General features: G+C 36.9%; 1 protein-coding gene across 1 annotated transcript in view; it reads right to left on the bottom strand.

Annotated features, from left to right (window-relative positions):
* Positions 1 to 1,367: 1,367 nt before the first annotated feature.
* Positions 1,368 to 14,592, bottom strand: part of LOC109918217 (transmembrane anterior posterior transformation protein 1 homolog) — a 65,872-nt gene continuing 52,647 nt past the window's right edge. The window contains 2 exon segments of the mRNA XM_048603083.1: positions 1,368 to 4,642; positions 7,848 to 8,008. Coding sequence (XP_048459040.1) covers positions 4,413 to 4,642; positions 7,848 to 8,008 — 391 coding nt within the window. The 3' untranslated portion in view covers positions 1,368 to 4,412.

Here is a 14,592-nt window from a genome sequence, read left to right as displayed (position 1 = left end):
TATGTTAAGATCTTAGCTTGCATAACAAGCTGACTCTCGTTCTCACTCAAACTTTTCTGTGCCTACTAGAAGAGCAAAGCAGCATTTCCTCCCTCACTGTACCAACCTCCTGAGATCAATATCCTGACAAATCTGTACTCCACTTGGTGGCCTTCACATTCCTATTAGTAAATATGCAAATACAACTCTATTAATTTGAGATCGTATCCCTCTGGTGAAAAGTTGTGCTCTGGAATAAACAAGGCATTTAACAAGCTAACTCCCTTAACTGGAAACTTGCCACTGCCTGGCGAGAAATTCACCTCACCACTCCCGATGTTGAGTTAGGCCTCACCAGACTTCTCATGTGATATTGCCCCAAATCTCACCACAGCCCATAATCTTGGGTCCACACTGGATTTTACCCAATGACTTGTATTAATGTAGTGTCTTTGAAGCAGTAGTGTCCCATGGTTCTTCACATAATATTACCAAAACTTGACAATCAGCAATAGAAAGAGATATCAACGTAAATGCACAAAAGCTTGATCAATGACATGGGTTTTAAGGCTTTAAAGACAGCTGGAGGGTCTGGGGCTTAAGCAGCTGAAAAGACAGCTGTCAATGATGCAGCAATTACAGTCAGGATGTCAGAAGTGAAGGAGTAACAAAAATCTCTTGCAGGTTTGAGGGTTGGAGAGGTTAGATAGGAGACATAAGGCCACTGAGAGACATTAAAAGAGAAAATAAGAAATTTAAAATTGCACCATGGCTTGATCAAATGCCATAGGGACGGTGAGTGATGGACTTTGTGTGAGTTTAAAAAGTGGGCAGCAAAGATTTGGATAAGTTTATATGGGGTGTGAGATGGGAGGCAGACCACAACTGCATTGGAATAGTTACACCTGGAAGTAACAAGTAGTATAAATGAGGGTTTCAGCAGATGAGCTGGGATAAGGGAAAAGTTGCTGTAATACAAATAAAGAAGTAGGCAGTTTGCTGATGTATAAACATGTCCCCTATGGGTCAAATGCAACAGCAAGTTATAAGGCAAAAGGATAGAAACAGTAGTAAGTACCGAGTTTGGAGTATGAACTAAACAATGCATGGACCAAAATGAAGTGTAAAACATTGAGCTTCATTCTTCTTATACTCCATCAGAAATGTTTTATGTTAAAATGATAATGTGAAATGTGTCATTTTAAGAACTTCACCTTTTCAGTTTCATAAATATACTGAGCATAATTTTACATAAACATAATTATGATCTCAGTTACTGTACAAGCCAGATCTTTATCACTGACTTGATAAACCATAATCCTTTAAAAGAACAGCATGCATGGAAGAACCAAGGGTAAGAAAATAAGCAGCAGGATTCCAGGCCTGAATTCAAATACAAAAAAAAACTTTATTATACAGACATGAACAAAACCAACATAAGTAATAATGATGAAATAGGTATACTGAACTGGTAAGATAATGATTCTAAACCATGTACACTACATTAAGAACAATAACATTCAGGATTAACATGGAGGTAAATGACAACAGGCAAACTGTAGCTTAACACTCCACAAACTGCACTTTAATTGGTTAATGTGGTCAAAACAGACATCACCCAGGCATTAGTGACACTATGGATCACCGATCTCAAAATTCTTGTCACCTTCAAAAGGGATTCTAATTCTTTACATTGAAAGTTTAGTCTTAGAACACCCTAAAAACCTCCCTGACTTGCACTATCTCAAAATAAAAATGCTCACCTCAATAGTTCAATCTCTTCCCAAGACCCATTTCCCTAGGATGCCCAAGAACGCTCCTAGTAGTCTAATTACCGGCAAAATTTTAGCTTTCATCAAATAGTTTCACCCAGCTGTTTTTGAAATTCTCTCACGATCAATCTTTCTGAACTGCTTCAAACAAATACTGCTTTCGGCTTCCATCAACCCATTTGCTGCTTTACTTAATTGTCAATGACTTCCAGGCCTTCTTTATAACCCTAACAATATTTTCCATAGCATAAAGCCACCACTCAGTAGGACCACAGCATGGATCTTCCTGAATCAACACCATGTCTTTAGACCAGCGAACCCACTTGCTGTTTCTGATCTTACCCTACTAGCTGTTAACCTCTTAAAGCAATATGACTCCAATCTTAAGTATAATGGACTTCCAGGTATTTAGATTCCATTTATCCCATTTTCTACAGTTAAACTTTAAGTCCTGAAACAAAACATTATATTTTAAAAACACAAACTATTAACATAATATTCTCAACTCTACAAAGATGGAAAATAAATAAACTTCACTTAATATACAACTTTGACCCTCATAATTGATGGAAGCACAAACAGCTGCAGAAATGGTTCTCAAGGACTAACAGGTCAGCAGCCAGATAAGATGAATATTGGAAATTGTGAAAACAATGCTGGAGTTGCACAATAGCTCCATCAAAATCAAACCAAAACCAAATAAGTGGGAGATTTTGGGTGGGTCTCAAACAAAATATATTAAAGGATCTCTATCTAAAACATCAATAATTATTTTCGGTCTTAAACTTGCAAATGACCATTTAAACTTGCGCATATAACGATCAGTACTGATAGGGACAGTATTATTTAATGTGATGACTCATGCAAAATTAAGTCAGTTAAGAGACATGAAAACTCAATCATAATATTCTAGCAAATTATTTTTGTTTGGTTAGGACTACAAAACAACTTATTATGCAAAATACTCCCATGCCTCAATCCTTAGCTGCCTTTAACAGAAATGTTGAATCTAGGACTGAACCCGCATAGTTCTTTGTGAAATCTTTTTGTTGTTTATTATGACTGACTTTGATATGTGTTACATGTATTAATAAACAAACAATTTGTGTTACAAAAACCATCTGTTTGGCATTGTTCATTTACAAAATGTACTAATTATAAAAAGATAGAATATTTAATATCGGGTGTTATTACAAATTTCAGCCATAAATCCCTTTACAAGTGAGTCAAGGGTCAAATTTATTGTGTATTTGAAAGTTGAATATTTGAATATTGAAAGTTGTATCTTGATAATATCCTCAAATTAACTAAACAATCAACTCATTTATTCAGATTCGCCTGGTGCTACTTTGAGTTTAACATTTCAGTTTGCATGAAATATTTCTCGCAAAGCTAGCTTTTTGAGCAATTAGAATGAAGAGATTTATGTAATTGTGTTTTCTTCATGAAGCCTTGAATTCTGACTTTATGGTCTTTAGTGCAAAATAAACAAGAAATAAACATTGCACAAACATCAATTATAATAGATCAATTCAATTACTTAAAAAAGGAACAGTTCTGCATACATGCCAGATTTAGTCATTTCCCAGTGTGCAAACACGTAGCTGTGGGAAATTGATCCTCTTCTGCCTCTTCCTATTTTGTAACTTTTTGTAAACTTATTTGAATTTGTATCATGTTTTATTCCTTCCCAATATGTAGCTTGCTTAATAAGTTCATTTGAACAACCTTGATCTCTAATGTTTCTACTAAACACAACCTTTTGGATTCAGCAAAAAGAATTAGGAATGATGAAAGTCTAAATAAAGTTAAGAGCTGCTGGAAGCACATAGAAGCTTCAGCAGCATTTGAAAGATATGACAAATTAATGTTGTGCATGGATTCTTGACGAGATTGCGAAATTTTTTTCCATTTCAGATGGTAAGAAACCTCTCGTGTTTGAGCAGCTTTCTGCTCTGAGAAGACATATGCACAATATGCAGTTAATTCCTTTCTAAGATGATCCACTTGTATCAAGATTTTCCTTATTTTCATCTTATAACTGAAGCCCTTGCAAAAAGAGTTGCAAACTTCAACAACTGGAATATGTATATTTTCGGGTCAGCATTACCTGAATTTCTTTCCTTAGAATGGCTATACAGGATTAGAATTTCTTTTAAAAAACATCACTGTAGCAGGCACATTTCTGTACAATTAAAGCCTGTAGTATTGAGTGAATATTGTTGAAAACATTATAAAAAGCCAACAAATTCATCTGGCTGTATGGTCACATCATTGTCTGAAGGTGCATTTGCAAGTGGCAAGAAATATTGCACAAAGAATCCACGCAGCTGTAGAGAAAGCTGTCTTGAAAGCACTTATCTGCCAGGTCTCCACAGAAACCAACCAAATGATTTTCTTCCTTTGCCACAGGAAATTGATACACAAACCAAAACAGCCTATTCCAAACCAAACATTTTCAAACAGATGGAAAAAACCACAGGTAAAATATATTTTGGCTTGAGTCATTAATAAATTATAAAGATTTCAATAAATATTCCTGATCAGTGCCTCCTTTGCAGCTTTCAAACCTTTATATACCTTCAAGCTTGAGAATGTTCAGTTTACCATGCAAAGGCTTATGTCCAAAGCAGCTCTTCTCTAGATTAAAATGTGCAATAATCAATCAATCCGATTTCCACAAATTGTGAACCTGTCTATTTCTAGTAGGTCTCCTTTTGAAGAAGAATGCTTGCCATCAGATTTTTCCTGTGGTACTCCTTTATCTTCCACGTCGGGGGTTGTAAGAAACTGGTCAGTACTGTTGCTTGAAACTAGAGTTGATATACTTTCTGATAGGGACACAGGCTGGCTAATAATGGACTTTGATTCCATTTCTTCTGTTGCAGTGCCTGTCAAAGTGAAATTATCTCATTAAAGGTTTTGCAAATGAATGCCAATACATTAAGCCAGTATGCCGAATCTTTTATTTTAAACATGAACATGCCTCCGTGGTAAAACGCTTGCATACATTCTGATTGTGTCTCAACTGGATTCCCCACAAAAGATACTAAATTAACATATAAAACAAAGGTCAAAAAGTATAGCTATTTTTTGAAATTCATACGTGTGATTGTGTTACACCAAAATGGAGATCTTAATAGTGGAAGACTTTGGACGAGCTATATGCTCCAAAAGTGAAGATGACTGTCAAACTAGCATTTCACGTAAGAAATATATTAAACTAACAGAAACCAATTAAAAATAATCCAGAAGGATGTACAATATAGTGAAGTGTTTGTACATAATCCATCACAAGTTGTTTGAAGATAAGTGTATACAGCATCAGATCAAAAATTTCTCTCAAAACTCTAGCCTTCCTCATTGACAGCTGAGAAACATTCAGCTCTGTATGCTCAATAACTTGGTTGTCCTATTAAATACTTTAAAGAACTTTTCCAATTTACTTCAGGACATAATTATCTTGAAGCTAATTTCGTAATTATACTGCGACCAATTACAGGTGGTCAGGATGCTGGTATAATATATGCAGGTGACAATGCAGGGAAATAACAGAATAGGAATGAAAGGGACACATGGATGAGATTGTGTGGCCAGCCCAATACCGGTGTTTGAACCAACATAGGGTGATGTAAAGCTTGGCTGCACTTGCAGCATGAATGGATGGGTGAATGGAAATTCCAGAGTAAAAATCAGGATGGAAGGGCACTCTGGGGACTGTTACTAACTGAACAGTCAAGGGATGATGAATCTGCATTTAAAGAGGATTAGTTCACAACTACAAGTGGTCTGCAAGTTTCTACAGTGTTAATCATCACCTCTTAAAATACACAGTCACTGGTCAGCTGTTTGATTTGAGGGCAGGTTTTCGATGTGGTGTGATGTCAACACATGAATTCAATTCCCGCACCAGATGAGATTACTATGAAGGTCCAAGCTTCTCATCCTCTCCCCTAACCTAAGGCATACTGACCTTCAGGTTAAACTACCATCAGTCATCTCTTTCTAATGAGAGCAGACCTATGGTCCTCAAGGACAATGGTGACTTTGTTTACTTTAGGCAAATATAGGTGATGTGTTGCATGTAGCAAAGATCCAAATGAATGAGTGGTCACTCAACCCAGTGAGATTTTATCAGGAATAAAAATTACAAAGTTTTCAAATTGTCAGAAGGTTAAGATTATTCAAAGATCAGAATTAACATAGGAGAGCCCAAACAGGCAATAGGCCACAGAGGAAGCTAATGAGGACGCATCTAGATAAAATAGTGAGTTTAGGTTAATAGTTAATACTTTTTTAAGAATTTCATTTTCAAAATTAATTCTTATTTTTAAGTAAATAGACTTGAAAATAAACATAGCAGTAGACAAAAGAACTGAAACTATTTTTTTGTTTTGTGACAGTTGCTAATTCAAGATTAGTAATGAAGGGGAAAAAATAGCATTTAATCTGATCACTTGTGTAGCTTGGTGGTTCCTGAATCACATTTTTTAAAATATGTTTGCATATGAATAGGTTAAAATGGTTATATAATGTCAACTCAGAAGATATGGATAATCTTTCATATTAATTCTACGTATAAAACGTGATGTGTACACTCAAGGTATGGGATGTGCTTTTTGCAAGACATTTGATTATATTGCACCAAGAAATTAAAATATCTGGATACAATCAGGGCTCTACGTTATTGGAAGTGGAAATATGGAATCAAATATTTTGATGCATTATTACCCTTATTCTGAAAAGGAAATGATAATATGAACCTTAAACTCCATCAGGCTTCCAAAATTTTAATAAGAATTGCTATAGAAAACAAAACCCTCGTAAATCTAACTAAAATCAGTTTCAGCTATTTGTTCTCACGAATATTCATGACATATTTAAATATAGGTTATGATCAGAACAGAGGGAAATCTTTCATAATGATGTGAAATTCCATAGCTGTGTCATCAATTCAACGTGCAGAAATTCTAACTAATGGATAAATAATTGACCAAAAAAGTAATTGTATCATATAATTTAAACTGATCAACAACAAATTAAAATGTGTGTGGTTATGTTTATGTTTAAGGCATGGAATTCTAAGGTTGAAAATATCAGGTAGATTATTGGCTCATGATTTAATATTCCACTTTGAAAGTTGAAACACTAAGTATTTTTAAGTAATGCATTCAATTTGTGCACACTGGAAATGAAATGTAATGTAATTTTTCACATCAGTACTATTTGGCCTCTGAACTATGCAAGTGCATTAAATATGACTAATTCTGCTAATCATAGACTAGAATCATAAAGTTATATAGCATGGAAACAGACCCTTTGGTCCAACTTGTCCATGCCGATCAAGTTTCCCAAATTAAACTAGTCCCGTTTACCTGTGTTTGACCCATATCCCTATAAACGCTCCCTATTCATGTACCTGTCCAAATGTCTTTTAAATGTTGTAACTGTATCTGCATCGACCACTTCCTCAAGCAATTCATTCCACATACAAACTATCCTCTGTATGAAAAGGTTGCCTCTCAGGTCCTTTCCAAATATTTGTCCCCTCGCCTTAAAAATATGCCCTCTAGTTTTGAATTCTCCTACCCAAGGGAAAAGGCACCTTATCTATGCCCCTTATGATTTTATAAACCTCGATAAAAGTCAGCCCTTAAACTCCTCTGCTCCAGCCAAAGAAGTCCCAGCCTATCCAGCCTCTCCTTATAACACAAACTCTCCTGGTAACATCTTTGCAAAACATCTCTGCACCTTCTCCAATTTAATAATATCCTTCCTATTGTGTACAGTTTACCATCGAAAACTTTCATGACACCGAGCATCATCACCTTTGTCTCTGTGGTTTGCTTCCAAAAATAACTGAAATTTTGGTACATTAGAAATCACTGAACTGATATCCAAAATATTTATTTGCATTCAAAGAACACCTTAAGTTATTATTATGGAAAACACTGATCTTACAAGCAAAGTTAGATTGTTAAGACATTTATATTCAGTTTATCCAAACAAAAAACATTGGAAATAGTATTTTAAAAGGACATATTATTTGTCTCTGCATGAAACATTAAAAATAGATGCTTTATGAAAATTAATTACCTTGAGGTGACTTAACTTTACTGACAGATTTTTTGCCAGATTTCCCAGGGGTGCTGGCTGGTGGGGTTTGAAATAGTTTTTCCTCCATGTTGGCCTCTTTTACATATTGGCAAGATTTCCCCAGCAATACTATGCTGTTAAGAACTTTGAGTGCAATCAGTCTTGAAAGGGGGGAGAAGAAAAGAAAAACTATGTTTAGAAGAGGGAAACCTTTAACCATAAACGTTATAAACCAGACAAATAGTCTGTGCTAATCCGTAAGTATGTCCATTGAGTCATCTATAATCCTCGAGGAAACAAGTTACCAGATAATACTGACCTATATAACTAACTTCTGCAATCAATAGTAATTCACATGGAATCTAAAACTGTAATGTTACATAGCAGGAGCTTAATATAGCCAGATTCAAATGGAATTGCTGTCCGTTACCCCCACAGAACCTCTGCTTTTAATTAACAAAAAGTTAAGGACAATTACAGTACATTGTCAAGTAAGATTAACTTGCAAGCAAGCCATTTTTATCAATGCAAAGGCACATTTGTTGTTAGATTAAGATCCTACCACACAATTAGACCTTCTGACTCTCTCCAAAACACATTACTCATATTGCACCTTTCCAATATGCATTCCAGGATGTTTTGTTGGCATCAGAACCTAGATTGGAACTACTAACATTCACCCATTACTGGGCCACTAGAATTTGGTAATTGCACAGATTTCAATTTGAATTTATAGCTGTACAAGATGCCAATTTAGGGCAACAACTTAGAAGGACTAAAAGAATTCTATCCAAGGAATTGCATTAACACTCAACCTCTACAGTTACAATTTGTATTTATGCAGTGACTTTAAAAGAAAAAAACATGGCAAAAAATTTATGGAGAAAAAAGAACACAGGAACAATACCTAGAATAGTAATGGCTAGTAATTTGGACAGAGGTAAACTTTAAAGGAAAAAGATGAACAGTAGATGATTTAGGAAAGACATACTAGTCTATGGGACAGGTGGTTGACGGCAGAAATGGTTACAGGAGAAGCAAAGTTCAGATTTAAAACGAAGAATATCTTTGAGAGGGGTAGTGATTGGGGGTAGCAGCTGGTTACAGAGAAAATGAGCAGCGAGGCTAAAGAAGGATTTAAACATGTGAGAACTTAAAAGTTTGTGGCACAGGGTTGCAGGGGTTTTGGAAGGTAATATAGGTCGACAAAGATAACAGTTAAGTAGGCTTGGATTTAGGGTAGGACAAGATACAGGAGCAGAATTTATGCAAACTGATGGTACTAAGCAACTGAATTCAATCAATTTTCAAAATCCTATTTCTTTTCAGTGCAACACTATATGAAACCAAAGGTTAAAATAAATACTACATTTATGTATAAATGTAACAGTGCAGAATTTAAACATGTATATAAGATAACTACAAATTCCTTGAGTCTGTACAAGAAAAAAAAATTTAGACTTCCAGTCAGAAGTATCATTATAGTTGAAAGGCAAAAACCTTACTGTCCCTGATTAACAGCATAAACTACTGAAAGGCAGTACATAGAGAGCCAACAATCAGGAACATATGCCATAACACCCATCAGTTTGGTGTATAGATGCAAAGTAAATAATCCTCAAGGGTTATTCGATAGTTATTCTTTGTGCAATTTTTTGTTTAGCTAGGTCACATCTCAAATCTTTCATCCAGTTCTTGGCCCTGTGACAACAGATGCTTTCAGGTATTGAAATATAATGTGGAGGAATTCAAAGAGTTATTTATCTAAAATCTGGACTGAGATATGGTAGAGTCTATGTGAAACATCAACTATGCAATTTTGAGAGAAGCAGACTTATGCACGAACGGCATATGAACGGAAGTTGGCCCTTTGCTTGTCAATGATGTTCTGAAGGCAACAAGTTCATCCTTAAATAATCTGGAAATGATAGAGCAAGGATACAAGTAAAGTCATTTCAGAAGATGCACTGGCTATATTTGGATAGAAAAAGGCATACAGCAATGCAAGGCCAGTCTGATAAAGGTATGAGACAAAGAAAAGGAAATACGGTAGAGGTGACTAGTAACCAGGTATATGAAAGCAGAAATGGAATAAAGCTGCAAGGACATAGCACACTGGTTAGTAATTTTGTTCCATTGTCCAGTAATTAGTTAAGAGATAGAAGACAGAGGAAGTATTTATCAGGAAATTACTGGATAACAAGATTTAAAAATAAAACTGCACAAACCAAAGTTGCTCCATCCTTCAGTCACTTGGAGGGAATTAGAGTCATTTTAACACCTCCAGTGGGGCATAGATTTATTGATCCTTGTCATGAGAAGCATGCAGACAAGCCATTGTTGCTCTCCAGCTTTAAACCAGAAAAATTAGGAAGCTGTATGAAGTCAGTGACTTTTGAGAACAGGCAAATTTTCAGGTATCCTGATCACATGCCTTGATCATTACTTTCATGCCTTCAGGATAGAGCTTTTCGCTTCATATACCTTTGTCTTTAGACTGGTGTTCTGGTTCCACTAGCTTATCCCATTAAACAAAGTGTCATTTTCCTCAACACTGAAGCTTCCATATTATTACCGTTTAGGATTGAATAACTCAAATACTGCCTGAAGACATGGGCAGGACTGGCCTACCAGAATCCTCAACCAGCGAGTTAAGATGTCTGTAAGGTGTTTGGGAATGGCCATTTTATAAGCTGCCAATGATTGATCTGCTTTTGAGGTAGGGGACTCATTAGGCCCTTGCTGGAAATTATCTAAGGGTTTAGTCGGTATTCCCGGAATGCTGCCCATGGAAACTAGCACATCATTTTGAAGTGCAGGATTTTCCTCTGTTCCCTGTTTACATGCAGTGGGTAGGGCAGCAAATAGGATACTGGATAAGTTGAAGATCAACACTTTCTATTTTTGCTCCCCCACCATCCAAATTAAGGGGGGCAGCTGTCTGATCCAGTTCCTGGAAATGCCATAAGGGTCCTTCCCAAAGTCTAATTTAGGGAATTTTTCAAACATTTCCCTTAATGGGGCAGGGGTATACGGTACCACACATTCATGTTCCATTTCCCCATCTTCTTCTTTGTACCTCTCTATATCATAGAGGGCCATTGGTCGATATTTACAGGAGTGGGGGTCATGGGGGTGTGGGGTCCATATACTTGCATCCTGAATATCCCCTTTCTCATCCTCTGACTCAAAAATCACTAATATCCCCCTCACCAATTGCACACTCTATCCTTCTTGTTTGATTTACAGCCTCCCATAACCTGATCATTTTATACTAACATGGACCACAATTCTCCTCTTGGTACCATCTTTGGGCATTTCTTTGACCAAAGACGGGTAAGGATTTTACAGGTTTGCAGTGTTGTTCTGCTTCCTCAACAGTGCAACGTTGCATAAACGCCAATTCTATCACACTGCTGTCAATTACTGACACACTGACTTTCAACAAACTGCAGCTGGCTACACCATTTTCTTTTTAACTCTTTGCATCCTTGAGAGGAGGAGAAATTTTTTCATCCAGAGAGTGACAAGTGAAATAACTCTGCAAAGGTCAGTATCCCATCACCAAATCACCTTTTATTTACACATGCATAATACATGACACTGATCCAGCTAGCAGAGAGCCAGCTCCTACAGTGAGCAGAACTCCTGAATCTCCTGTTTATATCCATCAGCCAGGACTCCCTGATTGGGGCTGTTAACTTAGTCCAGTCAGGGAACTCATTCAATGAGATCCACCTGGCTGACTTTTTTCCAATCACTACAGTGAACCTGTGGAATTCTCTTGCACAAAAAGTGGTTTAGGCCAAAACATCAAATACTTTCAAGAAGGAATTATAAATAGTTCTTAGGGCCAAAGGGACCAAAGGACACGGGGAAAAAGCAGGAACATGGTACTGAGTTGGATCATCAGCTATGTTCATGTTGAACGGTGGAACAGGTTCAAAGGGTCGAATAGCCAACTCCTACTCCTATTTTCTATGTTTCTATGATTGCCTTTATTGAAGCAGCCATTGCTAAAGTCGTGGCTACTAGCATGGTGAAATAATAGTGGGTTTTGCAGGATTCTCATAGCTAGCCCTCTTGCTCTCATTCCACTTCACATTCATCCTCCAATTTAATGTGGCATTTAAGCTCCAGGTGGTGTCTGGATGTAGCATCTAACTAGCCTGCACCCCTCACCACAATCTCCCCCTTTTGCGATTAACCAAGAACTGCCAAGGATTGAGAAACTTTTAAAAACTTACAAAAGATGACCAAAATAAACAGAGGGAGAAGATCAACTTTTAGAATAAACTTGTAAGTAGCATCAAGACGGACAGCAAGACCTTCTTTAAATATATAAAAAGAAAGGTCAAGGTGAACATAGGCCCCTGGGAGAATGAGGCTAAGAAAATAATATTGGGGAACCAGGAAATGCCCAAGGAGTTGAATAAATTCTTTTCATTAGTCTTCACAGTAGAAAACACCAGTAACATTCCAGAAATGCTAAATAATTAAAGGGGAGAAAGGAAAAGAAATAAATATAACTATTATTACTAGAGAAAAATTGCTGGGAAAATAATGAGGCTAAAGACTGACATGTTCCCTACATCTGTTGGGATACATCCTAGGGTATTAAAAATAGACACAGATAGTGGATGTACTAGCAGTAATCTTCTAAAAATCCTTCAATTCTGGAAAAGTCCCAGAGAATTAGACAACTGCCAATGTAACATCTGCATTGGAAAGAGAGAAAGAGACAGAAAACAACTAACTACAGGCCTATTAGCTTAACAGTTGTGCAAAAATAGTAGTCTATTGAAAAGGGTACAAAAGCAGATCATTTAAAAACACAGTACAATCAAGCAGAGTCAGCATAGTTTCACACAGCAGAAATCATGCCTAACAAATGTACTAGGATTTTTTGAGGAGGCAACAGGCAGGATAGATAAAGGGAAGCAGTGGATGTAATATGTTTGAATTTTCAGAAGGCATTTGGTAAGGTACTGCATGTTTGGCTACTTGAAAGATAAGAGCCCATTATATTGGAGGTAGTATATTAGCATGGATAGAGGATTGGGTAACTAATAGAAAACAGAGTTGGGATAAGGCAGTCATTTTCAGGATGATGACCTGTAACTAGTGGAATGCCATTGGGATTGGTGTTGAGGTCACAATTATTTACCATATATACTAATGGCTCAGATGAAGGAAGTGAATGTACTACGGTGAAGTTTGCAGGTGGCACAAAAACAGGTGGGAAGGCATGTGGTAAGGATGACATGAAGTCTGCAGAAGGATATAGACAGGTTAAGCTGGTGGACAAAACCTTGGCTAATAGAATATAATGTGGGAAAATGTGAAGTTATGACTTTGGCAAGAACAGGAGCTGAATGTTATTTAAATGGAAAAAAAAGACTGCATGCAGCTACAGCTTAGAGGATTTGAGAGTTCTTGTGGATAAATATCAAAAAATTACCATCCATACAGGTAACACGGAAATCAAATGGAATGTTGGTCTTTATTTAAAGGGAATGGAGTATAGAAGTAGGGAATAGGGAAGTCTTGCTAAAACTATACAAGGCACTGATCGGACCACAGCTGGAACATAGGAATAGTGTTTATCCAAGGAAAAATATACAGGCATTGAAACCAGTCCAGAAGGTTCAGTAGGCTGATCCAAGATATGGAAGGTTTGTCTTACGAGGAAAGATCAAGTAAGCTGGGCCTGTACTCATTGGCATGGAGGAGAATGTCTCCCCCAGGATTCTTGGGGGAACTTAACAGTGTAAATGCTGAAAGGTTATCTCCTCTTATGGGAGAGTTTAGACATAAATCTCAGAGTACAGGATCACACTTAAGACAGCGATGAGGAGGAATTTCTTCTCTCAAAATGTAGTGAATGTGTGGAATATTTGTGCTGGACAGGACCGCAGAAGCTGGGTCATTATGTACATTCAAGCCGGAGATTGATTTCTTTTAAAATAAGCAAGGGAATCAAGGGTTAATGTGGCAAAAGGTAGGAAAATAGAGTTCTCATTGAATGGCAGACTACAGTCAATGAGACTGCTTACACTCCTACAATTTACGGTCTTATACCAGGTATTCATCTATGTGATTCTGTGTACGGTTGCACACTAGCTAGCCACTGAGGCAGTGAAATTCCTCTCGGTTGCATCTCAGGATTAACTTGCAACACCACAAAGTGATGTGCATTCAGTCAAAGGCATCTGCACCGTAGCAAAGCTACAATCATCGCAAAGCCACCTTTAAGTTCCACCCACTGCTCACTGACAAGTTGCAATGATTTGTAACCAGTTCCATTTGTGTTAGGGAATCAAACTCTTTATTCAAAGGCATACAGTAATAAGATGTTACAAATATCTCCAGTTTCAGCCTGGAAGGAACCAGATGCATAAAGACTCATCCTTGTGAACACCTTCACATCCTATGACATGACAATTCTTCCATTCCTCTGAGATTACACTTATGACTACAAGTTATAGATGCCAGCATAGATGTCTTTACTGAATCACAGAGGTCTGACACAATATTTCTCAATGAGGTTCAGGTAGGAGAATTGTTCCCTGAAACCCCTAAGCTGACACATCCTATTGGTTTGATCTGATTTATTCTCACATGCATTTTGGTATAAAATACAGTGAAAAAAAAAGTGTGGTCATTCTCCAACACCATCTTAAAACACAAAAAATAAACCAAAACATAGAAGGTAGAAACAAAGAAACAAAGACGACAGTGTTCG

This window comes from Rhincodon typus, chromosome 1, assembly GCF_021869965.1.
Source record: "Rhincodon typus isolate 14 chromosome 1, sRhiTyp1.1, whole genome shotgun sequence".
In the NCBI taxonomy this organism is placed as follows: domain Eukaryota; kingdom Metazoa; phylum Chordata; class Chondrichthyes; order Orectolobiformes; family Rhincodontidae; genus Rhincodon; species Rhincodon typus.
Note: the sequence above shows the minus strand (reverse complement) of the source record. Positions and strands in the feature narration are given on the sequence as shown.